Source organism: Fulmarus glacialis, unplaced genomic scaffold, assembly GCF_000690835.1.
Source record: "Fulmarus glacialis isolate BGI_N327 unplaced genomic scaffold, ASM69083v1 scaffold17968, whole genome shotgun sequence".
Classification (NCBI taxonomy): domain Eukaryota; kingdom Metazoa; phylum Chordata; class Aves; order Procellariiformes; family Procellariidae; genus Fulmarus; species Fulmarus glacialis.
This window is the reverse complement of record NW_009230322.1, coordinates 8,605-28,835: the sequence shown is the minus strand read 5'-3', so window position 1 is coordinate 28,835 and position 20,231 is coordinate 8,605. Positions and strand designations below refer to the sequence as shown.

Below are 20,231 nucleotides of genomic sequence, written 5' to 3'. Positions count from 1 at the left end.
TCCCCAAGTCACTATTTAAGGCTGTATACACAGTTTCTATGTAACTGTATGACTCAAAAGTTTCAGAGCAGTAGTATTTAAGAACATTGTACTCAATTCTGTTTCAAAGAGTATTTTCAGTTCCTATTTCATTCAGCATAGATGATATAGTATGAGCCCAGACCTCAGTCAAAAGGAAACTACACTATTTCTGTTACAATATTCCCACTAATACAAAGAAATGGGTAAGCAGAAAAGTATTCCATAATTTGAGGAATCAACTCTAATCAAGAACTCAGCTGTTTACAATTCACATATGGTATACTGAAACATACAGACCTGCAGTCCTTCCTAAGCTTCTCAAATTTGATGACAGCTTCGCAGCTACTAAAAGCAAGCGTAGGAGTTTAGACAGGAAACCTGTGGAGATGCTACTGTTACGGGAGGACTTGTTTTCACTGAAAACAACTTGTTATCTCCTGTACTCAACATATGTAAGAAGATTCTAGGCAACATCACTGACAACAGGGAAAACATTATGTCCTATTTAAACAAAGCTGAAACACTAATATGGAACATGGCATTTAAGGGGACCGGACAAACTTTTTTTTTTTTTTTTTTTTTTTTTTTTACAGTTGAGTTCTGTTAAGCCATTGATTCCTAAAAAAATAAAAGTTCTTTCTCTGATTTTAACAATCCTTTAGGCTTTTAGTGCAAAATCACATTGATTTCCCTGGGGAAGGCCCTGGATTTTTGCCTCTCATTGGGGGTGGTGCTCGTTGTAATGGCGGTGGCTGCATACCACCAGACACTGACTGATACATTCCTCTCATATCTATCTGTTGGTAGTTGGAAGGATTCATGATTAAATTTGGAGGCTTTGGCATCATGAGATGACTCATTGCTGCTTGCTGGTAAGACATCTGCTGCTGTTGCTGCTGATTGTACTGCTGCTGTAGTCTTCTGTTCATAAGTATCCTCTGAACACAACTGATCAACTGTGAAGGGAAAGTAGAGCTGTTACAACTGCATGACCTGTCTCAACGCTGCAAGTATCAAGTTCAGAGTTAAAATCAATTTGTTAGGGATAGCATGGCTGAAGGAAAAAAGCACCATTGTTATCACCATCACTAATGTGATGGTATTCACAAGCTGATTACTGTAGAAACCACTTAGTAACACCATTTAGGGCTAAGTTCTCTTAATGACTTGCCTATTGTATTGCATGCAGCATTTAGATAAGTTGCTACGGGAACATGCACTATACTGTGAAATTATTCCCAGGTATAAGTTACACCATTATTTGTCAGGTACCATTTATCTTCCCTTTGAAAGTCCTGCATGTGGACTGTCACTAAATGTTTGCTTGCCTGAGAGAAAACTCTTCCCATTGACATAATCTGGGCAACTTTCAGATTTTGCAAAATAATTCTAAGCTAGAACAACATTACAATACTTTCTAAGATGTCTGTTTCCCAAGTTGCTTTCTGAGCTCTGGGAATCAGATTTCTCTTTAAGCCTCATGACCTTCAAGCAAACTACTTCAACAGAAAAATACTCTGGCGAGTATTTTTTTTAAATGAACTTCTCATGGAGTCTCCTTCGATGAGGCTGAGCAATGCAATCCAACACACCGCAGAAGTCACCGTCTCCCGATGTTACGTCATATACACGGTTACACAACGCCAGCAAATACTTGACCCATTGAAACACACATTCTCTAAGTACATATTTATGTACTTAAACATATACTTCTATTTTATGAACACACACATGCAAAGACCATACTGAACATCCCAGTTCAAACACGGACAGTTGATCAAATAAATATTAGATATTTTACCATCTGTTGTTTAGTAAGGACATCATTATAGATGGCTTCTCGGCGCTTGACATCAAGCTCCTGGCTTGCCTGTCTGCTCAGTGCCAGGGCCTGTACTTGGCTCTCTGTGAGTGTTACATTTTCTTTCCACTGAAAAGAAAAAAACCCAAAACCTTCTTGGCACTAGTCATTTTAACAAAAGCGTAATGGTAACTGAGGTCTTGCGTTACGTTCAGAGTTGCATCAAGAGTTAAAACACAGCCCAATTTCCAGTAAATGCAAAATTATACTTCACCAGAATCGGAACTATGAGTTACTAGTTCTTCTAACCACTAATTAAGGTAATACACCTCTAGGTTATTGGGAGCAAATGAGAAATATAGCAGCCCAAGATAGATAGAGGACAAGATATAGGAAATACATCTTATTTGTGTATAATTATTATTCTTATTTGTAGAAAATCAGCGTTTTCAGAACATGGCAAATAATTATGGATCTAAACTGCTAGTCCTCTAAGGCTCTATGTCATGTGGATACCATTAAGGGTTACTGCTAGCTGCAGGGATAAAGGTCAATACAAACTGGAAATCATATTCATTAATAATGCAATTAATTAGCTGAATGACCATATACAATAGTAATTTCTTTGCCTGATAACACTTAACATTTTCCCATCTCCTGATCTAAACCTACAGTTATCCATTGCACTCACTATGGTTGAAATGATGTCTTCAAGGGGCTGAATTCTTGCTGCAGTTACACTGTTGGTTGCTTCCACAACTTTCTCTCTTCCTTGATTAATAAGGTCCTGAGAAAAAACCAGAAGAATAATTATAAAGCACAGATACAAAGAATGCATTTATTTGCCAACCTTTTATAAGTTTTCTTCATCTTTGCCTTGTGTACCTAGACTTTAATTACTTTTTTCTCTCAATTTGCACAAGTCAATGTCTAGGCTTCCACACAACTGAATTTCAGCATAAACTGAACCAGCATGTATAAATCTGCCAATTTGTACGGTGGACAGTATTTATAAAAAACTATTTTTGTACCCAAAGGTTTTTAGATCATCACAGGAGTGCTACATTTCTACCCAGGCAAATTTTCTATGATACTGACTTCAATGATATTACAGTTTCAACTCATTCTGTGTTCTCAAAATATTATCTATTACGCTAAATTATCTATTTTAGCATAATACTGGCATATATTGTGTATTATTCCTCAGGTATATTCAACACAGGTCCCCCTGATTTGCACACTTTGTTGCAGATTTTCAATTCTTTAGCACAGACGCCTCACCCGACACTAGTAGGTATCATACGACAACTGTGCTTCAACTCCTGCAGTTTATAGCCTGGCATCTTATTCGGAAGAAATGCCCTCAGCTACTTCAGCTAAGATGGCAAACCAAGACCTGAGATAACCAAGGAACAGAGCATGCGTTCCTCTCTCCCATTCCTTCTCGGACAGAAGACAGATGGAGTCAGAAAGCTAGATGTGGTAATTAATGTCTGCAAAGAATGCAGTTAATCTTCCAGAATCCTGAGATACTACACAGGTAGAGGTTTATATGCATACAAGTTAGACTTCAATATAGCTACACACACACACACACACACAAAAAAACCCTATTAAAAATAGAATACAATTACATAAATATCAAGATATTTAAGAATGACATTATCCATTATTTGTGACAGAAAAAAAACCATACATGCTTACAGCACCACAGACATGTTACACTACTTGGATTGCTACTTACCTCCAGCTGTTGATTACTCATTGCTGACAGAGCACCCAAATTGAAAGGAATATATGGTGTTTGAGAGTTGAAATTTGTGGGAAGCATATTGGTCCCAGTTGGCATGTTGAAACGCATAGTCAAGCCCTTAAAAACACAAAATGCACTTATATTTGAATAACTCTGATAATTCATGGTCTTCTATAATAACCCACGAAATACCACAGGCAGACAAATCAGCCCTTAGAGAAGACTACAAGCACTGTACACTGCGCGTGAAGGCTAACCTGTCTCAATAAACTGAAGATCCTTTCCAAACCTCAATTCAGAAGGACATTTTAATCACCGAGGAACCTAAGTTCTAGTCTTGAGTAATACAGGAGTTTAGCTTAATTATAATTATTTGCTATACTAAGAAAAAAAATTACCAAGGCTTATTAGAATATCTTAAGTTGTTTAAGATGCATTTTTTACATTGCAAGCCCACTACTTAATGTTGAGTTTGACCTGACTGTAATCAAATTTTGAAGACGTGAAATGCATAATTTATTGGCAGGAATATAAAGTTCATCTCCCATATGGATTTCTCATAGGGCAATTTCAGTGCTTACTATATTGTATCTTCCTATTTCTTCTCCCTCACAAAAACTTCGCCAAATACTCCATTTCATTTGTCATTTGTTCACTCAGGATGGTCAGTGGCAATCTGTACATCCACTTCTTGTACTTTCAGATTACTGATCAGATTTGAGTACCAAACTTTGCCTTTCCAGGAATTTTTTCCTATTAGACTCCAATTACACTAAGTTATCATATTCCTTTTACAGTAAAAAAATCCCAAACCTGTAGCCAATTTACAATTTTCTTCATTCTACCACCTGCTTAAATATCAAATAAACAAGACACAGGGAATAACAGAAAAAAACCCCCAAGGTTGTTTAGGTCCTTTCTGGCAGATGCCTACATGTTTGTGGGATCGTAGCAAAAAATTCTGAAATCAATTGTACACCTTTAATGGAGCTAGAAATTTCCCTCAAATGGTAAAAGAGAGGTATTACACAGGACACCAGTTGAGTTTTATTATGAAATAGAAAAAAATGTGTGTGTAAAAGGAAAATAAAAGGAAAAAGTAACTTTTAAATGAAAGTAACAAAGAAAATACACACAAAAGAAAAGCATCGAAAGAGTAAACAAGACACGGTATCTCCATTTTTCATCTGTCAAAATTTGCTTTACATATCCATTTCTTGGCCTATAAGAAAATTAATTTTCCCCCAAACAAACTGAAAAGGTAAGTGGTACTTAAATCTGGAAAGGTTATTTTCATATATGTAAACTGACTAGATAGCTTTACCTTCTTTTCTGCTTCATATTCTGCCCATGCTGCCTTCCTTTCTTCTTCAGTGAGTTCCTCTTCCTCCTTATGGTCCAGGAGTGAATCATGTTCATGATACCCAACTATATACTCTTTATTGATTTGAAGCAATTCTGCCAGAATTGTGTCCTGTTCAAATGAAGAGACGATAAAATGAGAGGTCACTCAGTAGCTCTCTTATATTTACTCTTTGCGCATGCCTAATGTACTGCTTTGACCCAATTTCACAAATAGCAGCTCAGAGCACTTCACAGTGAAACAAAATTAAGAAATAATTTAAAAGTACAATTTTCCTCAGAGGGAGGGTAACGGATTAACAATCTGTTACAGAGATGACAGTCCCATCACTTAATGAACCACAGGAATGCACTCAGATTCCACAACAATAAATGCAGTTTAAGAACCTAAGAAAAATGGAATGTGCTCAGTGATTTTTCCTTTGCTCAGGCTGGATACCTGAGAGGACCTATCAATAATCTGCATTTATAATATGTAAAGAGCACCTCTCCTGGATTTAAAACACTAAGTAGTACTTTGGTCCATCAAGTGTCCATCAGCATTCAACAGAAAAGGATGCTTTCTTAAAACTGTTAAGACACATGTTGAGATAAAATAGTCCCCCGCCCATCTGGACTAAGAAAGGTCAAATCACTGCTACGAACCAGGTTTGATCAGCAGGTTGCAATTTGGACCCCTGTATTCCACAATACCCCTAATGCTTAATTGCTTTTAAGGTTAACCAAAATATATTACAATGTCCTCTATAATGGCAAACTATTGTGAAGGTTTTGTTCACAGGCATACTAACATTTTATATACAAATATCTGGGTTTTTTTTATATATTATATATATATATACACACACACACACATATATATAAAAGAAAGCTCCAATATAGCTCAGCATTCAGTCTAAGATTTCTAATACAAAAAATTATACATAAATCCTATTATTTTTTTGGAAATGCAGAGTTACCAGCGTGTTGAATATTTCCTAGATAAAGCAAAACCAAACTAGCTGCTAGCCAAAATATTAAGTTGCTACTGCCCTTGTCTGGACTACAGATGCCACATTATGATAGATCATAATCTCAATTAAAAAGTGATATAAAAACAGATAGAAAAAATGAATGTGAAAAGCTGGTATTTCAAGGTAGGTAGTAATGGTTTTGCAGTCCTCATTCTCACTGAGTCAACATTCCAGTCTCCACAGTTTTTTAAAGATGACGCCTCTTTGTGTTAAAATAAAGGTAATGCGGCAAAGGATGAAGAAAAACGCGCTCTATAAGACTATTAAAAACGGCTCATGCTGCACCGCAGGAGTCCCCTTTTTGGAGGTAATTATTGAACATGGTTTTTTTTAAATGCATTTGTATCACTGATAGGCTTGCTGAATTAAGTAAGCTCCAACATACCTCAGCATTCAGTCTAAGATTCATAATACAAAAACATTATCTCGTTGAACTTTTGGACGACTCCTGAAATGAATTACAGTGAACTCACTCAATATACTTTTTGCAGTATAATTATATGAATACCTACAGACCCACTCCACAGCATGCCCTGATTCTGCTAGGCATTTGTACAAACAGGGCTATAAACTGTCCGACATTTTATAATCTAGATAGAACAATGATTGGAAAGAAGGGCTTGTACCCACAAGCAAACAGATTTTTGCAACAACTCTGGGAACTGCATGTGGAAGTCCTGACCAGCGGTTTTGTCACAACAGCTACAGAAAGTTGTTTGTTTCTGTGTGTGTTTAAAACTCAATTATGTTAACCAGTTATATAAGCTAGTCTTTGTTTCATCCTTCTACTATCTAGTCTCCCTAAATTTGAATCAATGCTTTCACCGCCAGCTCCTCAACAAAAAATTCAATGTAATATCTGCAGGACTAACAGGCACAAGAAACAAATAGTGGTATTTTTGGGGTAGTGGGAGAGATGGCAGAGAGAGAAAAAGGATGCAATAATAGGATATGATGAAAACATCTAGAGGAAGTGGGTGAAGAAGTCAAGAAGATATTACAAAAGCAAGCTAACATAATTAAAGCCCTCTCAGCATACCTTAGCTGTACATCAGTGTGTCGACGGTTCCTGGACATGCATATGCATTAATTTCCATGGTAACACTATTACTGAAAACAATACTGGAATATAATCCACACTCACTTAGCCAACACAGTCTTCAAAATGTGGTTTAAATTACATCCAACTGTGTGTTTGCTTTTCTTTGTCTAAACTTTATTTTGCATTAACTTTAATGATGGAGCTTGAAACTGGGATATGGAAGGTACTGCCATTTAGTTTGTTTAATTTTACAATGAAAAAATAATAAATTCACCTTACACACAAAAAATCATCAGAATAAGTATTCCTTTTAATTTATTTAGCTTGTTGATAGAACAATGATTATCAATTGGTTTATAAGCGTTAAGATGAAATCCTGGTGAAGAATGAAAAAATGAAGAGATACTGAAAAAAGGTTTTGAATTTTAAAAAAAGGTTTGTCTTTTTGAAATCCTGACGGAAATTAAATGCTATGGAGAGATAAATGTATTAGAAAGGAAATCTTCCATGAAGGAATGCAAGTTATGTCGTAATTCATAAACAAGTTTTTCTCAACCAATTGAACATTTAATTCCAAAATTAAAAATAAAAATAGATTTAAATAAGCAGCAAATTCTTCTGATTCTGAGATCAACAGCCTTCCAAAATTCACAAAATTGTCCCCTAGTACGGAACTACAGTAAAACACATGCCCTGGCTATGTCCTAAGGTAGTATAAAATAATGATATACTATATGCAACTGAATCTGCACTATTATTTTAATCTGTTCTTCCAATCTGCATTACATGACCTCAACTGAGCCAAGTCTTCATTTCACATAAAAACGTGACTGCGACTCTAATCCACTGAACACGCTGATCTGGGGAAGAATAAGCAAGGAACAGAGGGTGCAATAGTGCCAGCTCCAAGGGACACACAGTGTGCCCCCATTTTGTCTTTGTCCAGCTGCCACCTCATATATACTGCTCTGAAATACATATCGCACTGGCCAAGGTAAGTCACGAGTACTCCACTTATCACTGAGTCCGGCTATCAGTATTTGTGGTGAAAAAACCTTTTTCCCATTAGCTACGTATCAGCCAAGTCTACCCCAGTATACAATCCTTCCGGAGCTGAGTGTTGAGAGTCTGTGAGAACCTACTTTAAAAAAAAACCAAAACAATAGCTCAGTCATAAATCACATTGATTTAAAAAAAGACTCCAGATCAACTGTTAAATTCAGAGCCAAGTAAAACATAACACCCGAAATACAACCATAATACATTAAACAGAATTTTCTCATTTTACACCATCTTTTCCTTTTGAATTGCTACTCTACAGAAATAATAACAAAACCTGCTTATGCCTTTAGTTTGCGTTAGATAATGAATCACTACGTTTGCATAAAGCTCATGGCCTACATACAGTAATTATTTCTGTACTTAAATACAGCAAATTTGACTGCATGATTACTCAGTCTTAATACACCTGTTACACCTTTTTTGGACTGAATTTCTGAAGTAGTCCTTTTCAAGTCCACAGGGATAGCAGATGAATGAAATCAAGCAGTGGAAGTTAAGACTAATTTAATAATTCATGTGAACAACATTCATAATAAAAATATTCTGTTAAAACCAAGTATTTACATTGTTCAAGACACAGAAGCTGTTTCAGAGGGGTAAGGGCAGAGAAATGGCACTATGAAGTTACAGTTGTCGTGCAACAGGCATTTTCCCCCGAGAACTGTACGCACTGGCTCCTCAGCACTCCTCGGCAACCTGAAGGTCTTGTTCAGACCGCAAAGGGCAGAAAACTGCGGCTAAAATTAAAACCTGATACGAAACTTTGATAAGCTTCCAGGAAAACTACATACTGCGCATTTGCCGTGTGACTTTTTATATAAAATAGCAACATTCAGCGTCTTCCCCCGCCGTAACACCACTTTCTAAGAAAACTGGTCTTTGACTGAAACTTGAATTATTGCAAAAACAAAATTCTCAAGGACGTATTTTAAAAATCAAGTAGTATTTGTTTCTTCACTCACATAGCGGCTTTACTTCTGACTTTTAAAACAATATCGAATGAATTCTGCTAACCCATTAAAAACAAAAGAATTAAAAAACATTTTTTTTCTTACATCAAAGAAGTTGAAAAGTGTGTTAAAACTAGGAGTTACAAGAAGAACCCTAACGCTCACCTCCGAATCACTCCTCCTCAACATACACGACTCCTGGCTGCATACCTAAAGAACCTTCCTACTGTGGGGTGTCGCTGAAGTCAAGAAGTTCTCTGACTTAGCAGACATCCAGCAGAAAAGCTATTATCCCTCCAGGTTTTTCCACATTCATGCTTAGATGGTTGGAGAAAAGATGGAAAACATTTCACCTAATTCATATTCATAATTCCCTCTAAAAAGCATGCTTGGAAGGGGTCAATTCTAAAATGCATATTTTCAAACATCTTTCTACCCATGTTCTGAGGAGTCTCTTCTTTCAGAGCCTAGCTGTATCTCCACTTGACACTTTCAGTATATTTACGTGTTTTTACTGTGCATTTCACAGCAATGCTAAGGATTACAAAGGTAATCCCTTACCTTTCTGTCTGCACAACAGTAAAATTACACAGTGATAACAGTGTTCAACAGACTATGCTTTGAAGATGTAAAAGAGGCCTGAAGACAAAGAGAGACAATTATACACAAAACCTGTAAAAGGCAGAACTAAAGCCTTCTTTTAGCCTAAATGCCTATTTTGCTTTTCTGGTAATTATAAAGGAACAGCTCAGTCTTTGTAAGCAAGGGGTAGACAGCTCAATGACAGAAGAGTAGTACAGGTGAAGTTTTAGCGGCCTTTGTTTCCAGCCAAGAACTGCAGAGATCAGGTTGGGTGTGCTGAACTTACCATGAACAAAGCATCGGAGTATCACGCAACACGATCTTAAAGAGAATTTTAATCTCCAAATGCTGTGTAATTAATCGATGTGACAACAGAATGTTTTCATAAGCATATCAATAGTCGTCTTAATCAACTTTAAAAAAAAAACGCTATGAGTGTGTTGTTAAAGTCATTGAATTTTTAAGAAGTTTCATAATTATAAGGCTAAATCATGTATTTCTGCTAAAATTACACCGGAATAAGTAATAGTTGACTTTCTGAATGAATAATCTTGCACAATTTACATAATAACATCCACTGCAGCATTTCCTAGAGCTGATACTTGCTTTTGATTGTTTATGTAGGATTTTAGAGAACTGGACAGACCAAAAGACGACAGAATAGGAAATAAAACATAAAAGTTAAACTTACGATATTATAAATAAGGCATGAGCCACAATTCAGTTACACAGATCACAGGAATCAAGGAAGGAGTCACTGCAACTACTGGACTAGCTCAGTTTTGTGTGCAAAGCAAGAACCCAATTGTGGATAAAATGAAAATAAAATATCCCAATCAGCGGAGCTTCATCGGGAAGATAAATGCAGCTAAGAATAATTAAAAAAAGGTGGGATCATCAAAATAGTAAACATAAGTACCAAAGGAAACAAGTTCTCCAATATAAATTCCTTTGTGACAGTTTACTACCTTGGTGCTAATCATCCAGGCAAGGCAGGTCAATGCCAAATCAGCAGAGGAGTCACCCTAAATCTAAGTATTCCCTTGGTGTTTTTCCTTAGCTGAACTACCCGGGATTCATTCATGATAACTCGGCACTCAGGCATATTTGATGGCCTTACAGGACAGACTTCAGTCCTACCCTCAGACTCCCTGCCCAAAGCCCAAATCGCAAGTAATGCTTTACATGATGACAGCTACTGATTATTATTAACACTTCTGGGAACACTTTCTCCCCCTCTAACATTTTGGAGAAGTTTTCACCACAACTATACCGACCACACAGGCAAATACCAGCTACCACGCATGCCACAGGCTACTCTGCCAGCCGGCTAAAAACGTGCATCGGGAGTTACATACTTCCTACGACACTTCACACCTGCAGCTCTCGGCTCCCAACTCCTGCAGGAGCTGAGGGAACTCAGCATCCAGCATGATTCCTCCTCACTACCAAGACTAATTCAGGGGGGACAAAGAAAGGGAAAATATTTGGGGGTTAATGGCTAGCTTCCCATATTCTGTGAGGCTATCAGGAATGCAAAGCCCTGCTTTCAACAAATAAATACAGAAACTGCTAAAATAAGATGAATCTACCTGATTTATAGCCTTTTCAACCAACAAATTAAAAAAAGGCATTACAAATTTGCACACAGTATGTACTAAGATGCACATCTTCAAAAGGATGAAATTCCATTCAATACTGTTTGCTAAAACCATGAAAAAAACAAAAAGAATTCCAGTACACAGATTTGCTCTATTTACAGCCAGGGACTTGGTTAAAAGCTTGTATTCAACTTAACTTACACGAACCTTACACTGATGGTTGGAAGGGTATTAATATTTAATTGGAACTTAATATGGAACTTAATATTTAAAACTGAATGATAAAGTAAGTTTGGAGTTTATAAACTTTCTCTTTTACATTATACTTCATTAGTTGATTTCTTATTGTAAAAGAAAACAAGTAACTTTCAAAATACAATTATTGCATTGGATTGATCAATGCTTTGAGTAAGCATACTCAGTTGCTTCATAGGCTTTCGACGTATTTTTATTTTCTTAAAAATAAGTAGCAGCTGCAGCCACAAATGGTGATGCATTAGCTATGAGTTTGTGGAAGCATAAATGTATATGGCATAGAATAACTAAGAACGTAAAAAAGATAAAATAAATACTACTAATTACAACCTAAGGGAAGATTTTTTAGGAGGTAAAAAAATGAATCTGCCAAAATAACAACGTACAACATAGTAAAAAGGTAGAATAAAATTTTCAGTTATCTACAGTTTACTGCTCACAGTGAGAAACATTGTAATAAGAAGAGCTTAGATACAGTCATTAAAGTTTGTTTTCAAGGGTTTTAAAATGCATGTGCAACAGCAACTAACACTTACAGGGCTAACACTTCCTAAATCCCCCCAGCAGCTGCACCGACACTGTAGGTGGTCTAACAGACTGTTTCAGATAATGGCTTAACTATTAAGAATGCCAATGTGATGCCTGACCACAATTTATTATATTATAGTGGTCTACAGATAGTCTTGAATGGAAAACATACCATTTTTCCTTGGAAATTAATAGATTTACAAACTGGAAAACCTCCCTCCCCACACCCAGACACTGTATGATGACCTAAACACAGTGGTAACTCAGAAATTTAACCAGTTAACTAATCGCGGATTATACATGTACGTGTTACTGTTTACTAGCTATTCAACTGGTAAGAAGCAAAAAAAATTGCACAACAGCTTAATGATGAATTAGTCTTTAGCAGACCACATACACAAAGAATATAAATTAGACAAACTACAAAACCTTAGCCTAACCTTAAATACAAACTGACTTGGAAAAAAAGAAAAAATAACTGCGCCAGTTATTCTTTCCCCTGAAGTTTACTCCTGGCTGACGGTAGAAGTTATAGTTTTTATTTTTAACAGTCAGTAAATTTTTCAGTTCCTTAAGTATCACATAGGATAGTGAACCACTACCACGTAGAGCAGTGACAATGAACCACTACTACACACGCCACATTCACTACAAATAGATTTAGACAGGCCTCAGTGAAAACCAACCATTGTGATCTTCTAAAGTTCATTTAACACCAAGTTGGCAAAAGGTCTGACATCGCTACTTTGTATTATCTCGAGTATAGAATATCAGCATTCTCACTAAGTTGTGTAAATGGTCTAAATGATTGTCTACAAAAATGTCACTGGTCTCTGCTAGTACTGGCATCACTACGAACAGATTACAAAATCTTAGGTTGTCCAAATTTCCTCACAAACAGTAAATAAGGGCATCTTCTTCCCCGTCTCTACCTATCTCTATTAATTGTCCCTACAAGAAGAGTTAAACAAGGAACTAAAAACCAAGCTGGAAAGCTGCCCAGAGGAAAAGGACCTGGGGGTGTTGGTCAACAGCCGGCTGAACAGGAGCCGGCAGTGTGCCCAGGTGGCCAAGAAGGCCAACGACATCCTGGCCTGTATCAGAAATAGTGTGGCCAGCAGGAGCAGGGAGGTGATCGTGCCCCTGTACTCGGCACTGGTGAGGCCACACCTCGAATCCTGTGTTCAGTTTTGGGCCCCTCACTACAAGAAGGACACTGAGGAAGACAACGAGCGGCTGAGGGAACTAGGGTTGTTTAGCCTGGAGGAGGCTGAGGGGAGACCTCATCGCGCTCTACCACTATCTGAAAGGAGGTTGTAGTGAGGTGGGGGTTGGTCTCTTCTGCCAAGTAACAAGCGATAGGACAAGAGGAAATGGCCTCAAGTTGTGCCAAGGGAGGTTTAGACTGGACATTAGGAAAAACTTCTTTACTGAAAGAGTGGTCAGGCCTTGGAACAGGCTGTCCAGGGAAGTGGCGGAGTCACCATCCCTGGAAGTATTTAAAAGACGTGCAGATGGGGCACTTAGGGACATGGTTTAGTGGGCACGGTGGTGTTGGGTTAATGGTTGGACTTGATGATCTTAACGGTCTTTTCCAACCTTAATGATTCTATGATTCTATGAAAAAGGCGTGGCAAAGGAGAGCATGGATTAATTTGACTCTTACAAAGTCTTACCTAGGTATATAAAAACCAGACCCTGAAGGACAGTATCACCTCACAGATTTGTTATCACAAATTGAGGTAATGCTAGGTATCAAAAGCACCCGTATTAATTTGAATCTTGGCTTCCACAGCTTCCTGCAGTAAAACTTCTATTCACTCAAATTGTGTGAAAAAGTATTTGTTTGTTCTGATTTAAAATTTCTGTCTTTTAACTGAAGATCTTTTTCTTATACTGTCAATTACATTGAAGGGAAATTCATTATTTAGCTCATTATACCATCCATTATATTAATCACATATTTTATTGTCTTACCTGCTATTCAGCTCCATTTAAAGTGAAAAATACTGCTCTAAAGTAAAAACGCAGCACTCTTCTCCTTCCAAGATCAAATACACCATGTCCTTAATCAGATGTAAGTTACTTTTACAGCATATAATTCCTATTGATGTGCATCAACTTACTTTTGGCAACATTGGTGTATCTCTCTTCTTTTTCTTTTCTGAATTAGGATCATCCAGCAAATCCGGCTCGAAAGTGTACAGCTCTGTAAGTTCATTCATAGTAAAATGACGTTCAACTTGCTGTTGGTCGACAACCCGGAAAGACAATGACTGCTTTGTTACCTGACGATCATAGATCTTGTCTTCCATCGTTCCCTAAAAGACGAAGACACTCACTTTCATACAAATACTGGACCTGCTTGTTATATAGGAAAAAAAATCGATAGATATAAAACAGCTAGAGCAACAACATAACAGTGCTCTATTTTCCTCTTTTCTTTGACCCCGTATCTGCAAAATGACCTGAAAACACTTTGTTTGCTGAGAAAAAAAAAGAAAAAACCCTTCCTGGAAGCAAACACGAAGTAATATGAATTGTGTACGTGACAGATGTCATCTAGCTATTGACTAGAGTAAGAAATGTGTTTTTTCAGTTTTGAAGAGATCCATTTTTGCTTCAGTTCACCAAAGTAGGATTATGACAAAAAAATGGCAATTTCCACAGCATGTACCTTATTTTGCTGCTTTGAACAGCCTGTAAAAAGGAAAACAGATACCATATCACTGGGGCGGAGAGGAGAGGGGAAGGGAAGCAGTCAAGTCTAATTCATCACAGCTGTGTATGAAAAAATTAGATCATTGATGAAAAAAGGAAAATTACTTTTTTTAAAAAAAAAAATTATTATGAGAAGTATGAGAACAGCACAGCCTGTTCTGAACACTGTAATTTAAAAAGGATCTCAACAGTTCAAAAGTGCACATAGAAAACTATAAAAATAGACTGAAGCCTGAAGAAAAAACCCATGTCCGACAGTAACGTGTTATAAAAAATAATCTATTTAAGTTAGCACATAAATAGGGACTTGATCAAGAGTTTAGTACTGTTACTGGGAAAAGGTCTTCAGTCTACTCTACCACCTGAAGAACTAAAAGTTGAACAAGATACTTCCTAACAGAAATAATGGCATTATACTTAAAAAAGCATAGATCAGTGACCATCAGAATTATTACACATCTTTAATATTTATAGGGTGATACAAGTGTGATACAAGTTTTCAAACCATGACTGGACACCTTTTTATAAAAAATTCTTTACCTCCCTGTGTTTTCATTCCAGTTGGACCGTCAGGGGCCCACAGACCAAGGGTCTGTAGAAGACAGCTACACTGAGCAAGCCTATTGCCTAACTACAACCATCCTCTATGCAGTCTATTCAATTAAGAATTTTTAGTGGTGTGCAAATTAAAAAAGCTGAGAATGCTATTCTGAGTCTGGTGTGTGAATCACTGCTAGAATTCCAGAATTTGTGTTACACAAAGTATCAGACGAGGTGGGCTTAACATGAAAAAATTTAAGTTGATACTTATTTTACCAATCTTTCCTTCAAGAGTTTTTTCAGTGGCCAAATACTGCTATTAGATTAGGCTGGAAGATGACTGGATCAGGGTGGACCACTACAGACTTCAACACAAGTCCAAATAGTTACAGTTTACAGATTTGATTGCAGGAGCAGAATACCACACAAAAGACAGAAACCTACCTGAGCCAAAAACCTGTACACAAACACAGGTTTGTTCTGCCCAAAGCGGTAAACCCTGAAAATACTCTGGATGTCATACGATGGGTTCCAAGAAGCATCAAAGATGATTACTCTATTAGCAGCCACGAGATTAATTCCAAGGGAACCTGCTTTAGTGGATATAATAAACAAGCGGCCTCTGGAACAGAGAAAAGTTGCAGAATTTTAATATTTTGGAAAACAAATATTGTTCCCATGTTGCTGTGTTACTATGGAGTTGTTCATACACTGAAATAACTCAAAAACGTCATTAAAATACTGTATTAAGCATAAAACAGATAGAGATTTTACAAGGGCAACACTTCTAGCAAAACATACACTCCCAGAAATACAGACCAGGGCCTTTTGCAAACCAGCTGTTAAGAAAAACTGGTGAGTAAGAAAATAAGAAAAAAATTTTGGTTTTTGCATTTTCAAACTCTAATAAAATTAGTTATATCAAATTAAACCATAATTTTAAACAGGCATATCCCATGCTATTGAAACTGTTTCCCGGCTAGCAAACTTTCAGGATAACTCTAAAATGACACTGTCTCTTTGATGTATCTGCTTTTTTTGAATACCATCTCGCTCAGGTTCAACTTAAAATGAGCTCTTGACAGATACCTGGCAGAATAAACTATTTAAGAGCATTAACACTGAATTAGTTTACTTCGTTCGATTTAACTTTTTTTTCTGTACATTATAAATGACTGAAACATAACTACATATTTTATTTTTTAAACAAATCTAGGAAGGTGAAGCTCCTTAACTTCATTAAACTTGTACAAGTTTGTATCTATCTACCTATCCAAATCAGATTTGAAAGTCCCATCTTGTATGGACGGTGGATGGCTGGGAGACAATTCTGGAGACAGCTAGGAGAGCTATATGCTTCTGACTGATCAAGTGACTGCTGTCTCCTGGCCAGACCCCACGGGGCTCTGACCTTCCTAGATCTTAATGTCCTTTTAAGTAATTGTAATAAAAAGACTGTCTCGGATCCAAATTGCTTACAATCTAAACAAGAATGAAAACAGCAAGGAAACACTGAACAAGTATTGATCAGTACAAATGGAAGTAATCTCAGGAAACTAGAAACCTATTGTGGTTGCACGTTTTTTGTGCAAGTTCTGCACCTGACAGCATTGTGGTATTTATTTGCCTAGCCTTAAGAGGTCATTAAACTAATACAAGTAACAAAGAAATAGGGAACAAAAGAAAGAGAAGGGTGAAAATCAAGCATATGTATCAGAAGAGATCTCACCTCACATTAGTTTCATCATTAAATTCTTCAGCCCACTTCTTTCTTGACTGAGCTGTAGTTGAACCATCTAAGCGATAGTAATCAATGTTTCTGAACCATTTTCCTTCACCTATAAGTGTAATAGTCAAATTATTAAGATGCTGGTTGCGTAAGTAACCAGACTGGTAATACTGCATATACACAACTCTCTAAATAGTAAAAGAACAAATATGGAACATAAAATACACTATTTTCTGACATTTTAAAACAATGAGAGAAGACTATAGGTTATTCAAGATAGAGAACATTTTTGGAGGATACAGGTGCTTGCCACAGGCATGCCTTGAAAATTATGTAGTGAAGCTTGCATAACAAAATATAAAATACGTAACATGACAGAAAATAATAGCAATTGCATTTGTGATGACAATGATCATCCACAAGCTGCGATAGCTCCTACAAACCCTAAACCAATTTTACCTAAAATGATTCAAAAATAGAACAAAATAAATGTTGTCAGTATCATTTTACCTTGCAATAAGTATCCAGCATCTACCACTATCCATTTCTTCTTAAGATTTCGTTATTTTTTTTACAAAAAGATCAACTGATGATACTCCTCAAAGCAGTTTTATACAGATCAGAATTTAAAGATACAAATTTATAATCAAATTATGTTCCAAGGTTAAATTTTAACTGAAGTATTTGAAAAGACCTGAGCTTTTTTTGGGTAGTTCCTCTTATTTTTCACTATTTCCGGTTGTATATACACATTTGTAGAGATATGCTTTAACTTGGAGCCAAAGTTAATTTTAAAAAGTAACTACATCTTATCTTTAGGCATTATAGTACAAACTGTACTTCTCTAATTGATCTGTGCAGTTTCGTGTTACACAATTAGTGTAAGTAAGTCTCTCCCATACAAATAGCATTCACAAGTAAATGCTCAAAAGGCGATTTCAAAAGTCAAGGTCTAATCATTTTGGAACTGAAATTCAGAAAAATCTTTTTGAGTTTAATTTCTCTGTGACTTATTGCTACTTCTTGCCAGATAGGGAAAAAAAATTGTTACAGCTGATAGAAGATTTTCTTCTCTCCCCAATTAACATGGCCCATTCATGGCCATCAAGATACATGTACACAAAATGAACCCCACTGTGCCATCAATTATAAAGAAAACAGCATTTTTAGGAGACAGCACTGCTCAATACAATCAATTACAAGAAACAGATTATTGAGTTATGTCAGGAAGGTCTCTATATGGTGAATCTTGCTATGATACATAGTCTAATTGCTTACCAAAAGAACTACCACAAACGAAGAAAACCCCACCCCTTAAAACATTATCTTGGACTAAAGGCACAAACTCCATAAAATACAGGCGGCTCTTAATATCTGAAGATGACAAATGTTCAGGAGGGAAGGAAAAGACAGCCAGAAACAGTCAGCAGGTAAGGAAACGACAGCCAGAAACAGTAAGTCGGTGAGAGAGAGATAGTGGAGATCTTCGTCCAACTATGGTGTTGGTACCACTAAGTCACATTTCTCTTATGCAACTGTTCAACATGTTTATACACTTAGAAATAAGATATTCGAAAGGAATGGCAGATTCAAAGGAATTCTTCAATCAACACGTTTTGGGAACTGAAACTTCACATAAAGATGAACTGTACCATCAGGAGCTCTGTGAGGATCTCACAGAGTAAGCGGAAGAAACATCCTACACAGAGGACATGTCTGGCTAGTGAGAAATTCCTCGCCATTTGAGCATCACTAGGGTAATAATTAATTCAATACTTTGCTCCCTTATGAAATCCATAAACTAATCTACTGCAGTACATATAAAGCCTAAATTCACATCTTGCATGTTCTACACACAGTTTTAAAGTAGCCTGATTTTCTTTCATTATCTCTCTCCCGGTAGGAAGGATCAGAATTTGCCACGCATCAGCATATAACATCACTTTTGTACAGAATTTAACAAAATGCCTTCTCTCCTTTCAGATGATGAACATTTAATCTGCTTAGCTATATTAAGCACGGATGATACAGAACGAAATCAGAAGCAAGAGTCCACAATGGGATAGCCGAGACCACCTGCAGAGGAGACCGATAATCCTGCCAACTTCAGGAATAGTACAGAACATACAATACTTCTAATGAAAAAAATTATTTCAAATCCTTTCCCTTTGGACTGAATAGAGACTTGTAAAAAAGCTACTAGCTTTGCAATTGTTCACGGTGACGCTCACCTTTATAAATAGGAGGCTTCTCTTTGTCAGTTTTCTCCCTGTTGGCCAGCTCCAGAAAATCTTCTATCAAATCCAGAGATATTAGGGACTGGCTAAATACTAGGCTGAAAACAGAAACAGGAAACACAAAATTCACCTCTGAGGTTATTTTAATTATTGTATTGCTTTATTTTTCTCCCCTCCTCACTCTGATACTACCTTTGAAACAAACAGCCTTTCTAGACACAAAGACAGACTTTGGTAGAGTACATGCATGTATGGGAAAACTCACTGATAAAAAAGAACGTAGCATGCACATTTGCTTCAGAAAACTGAGCTACAGCATTATGAAGACTGAATGAAGAACACTGTCAGACTAATATATTTATAAGGTCATTAAAAATATCTCTAGAACTGGCTTACACTTTGTCTCCAAGCTCCTCTGCCATTCGAAGAATTTCAAAGAGAAGCACCATTTTCCCAGAATGTTCCAACACTTCAGCATCTGCATCAGTGACAAAATCTTTGTACCAATCTGGTGCTGGGCTACCAGGATTGGAAGAGGATGTAGCTTTGCCTATAAAAAACAAGCGAAAAAAAAATTTAAAAGATAAAGGCACAGTCTCCATTTAAATGCTTTGAAATGTCTGAACTACAGAATTGTTTCCTCATTATTAGGCTTAACTGGTATGAAAAGAGCTAAATAGGCAAAGAAAAAATAGTGTTTGCAGTATTAGCAATTACCAAAGATTAGTCCCTTGTTTTTCCAAGCAGACTATATTCTTAGAAGTAGCGGGAGCTGCAAGCATAGAAGCAGTTCATGGAATTAAGGAATTTGCCATTTTGCAACAAAGCAGAATTCCTGACAGCCCTCTCAAATCACCTTTTGCAAAATTAAGCTGCTTTGTATTTTATTTACTTGTATATTATACTCACCTTCATCCGATTTTGTAACAGATGGAGGGTTGTTTACAAGTTCTTCTGCATTTCCTTCTCCACCTCCACGAGATCTTGAATTCCAGACTTTAATGACTTCAACATCATTATCACTGCCACTTCCG

The 20,231-nt window shown here is 36.7% G+C and overlaps 1 protein-coding gene across 1 annotated transcript in view; it reads right to left on the bottom strand.

The window, feature by feature from the left end:
* Positions 1–585: 585 nt before the first annotated feature.
* Positions 586–20,231, bottom strand: part of LOC104081435 (transcriptional regulator ATRX-like) — a gene marked incomplete at its 5' end in the record, with an annotated part of 27,522 nt that continues 7,876 nt past the window's right edge. Inside the window, 11 exons of the mRNA XM_009584191.1 lie at positions 586–977; positions 1,823–1,951; positions 2,514–2,609; positions 3,567–3,692; positions 4,900–5,049; positions 14,097–14,291; positions 15,676–15,853; positions 16,961–17,069; positions 19,192–19,295; positions 19,594–19,747; positions 20,107–20,225. Coding sequence (XP_009582486.1) covers positions 699–977; positions 1,823–1,951; positions 2,514–2,609; positions 3,567–3,692; positions 4,900–5,049; positions 14,097–14,291; positions 15,676–15,853; positions 16,961–17,069; positions 19,192–19,295; positions 19,594–19,747; positions 20,107–20,225 — 1,639 coding nt within the window. The remainder of the gene's footprint in view (positions 978–1,822; positions 1,952–2,513; positions 2,610–3,566; positions 3,693–4,899; positions 5,050–14,096; positions 14,292–15,675; positions 15,854–16,960; positions 17,070–19,191; positions 19,296–19,593; positions 19,748–20,106; positions 20,226–20,231) is intronic.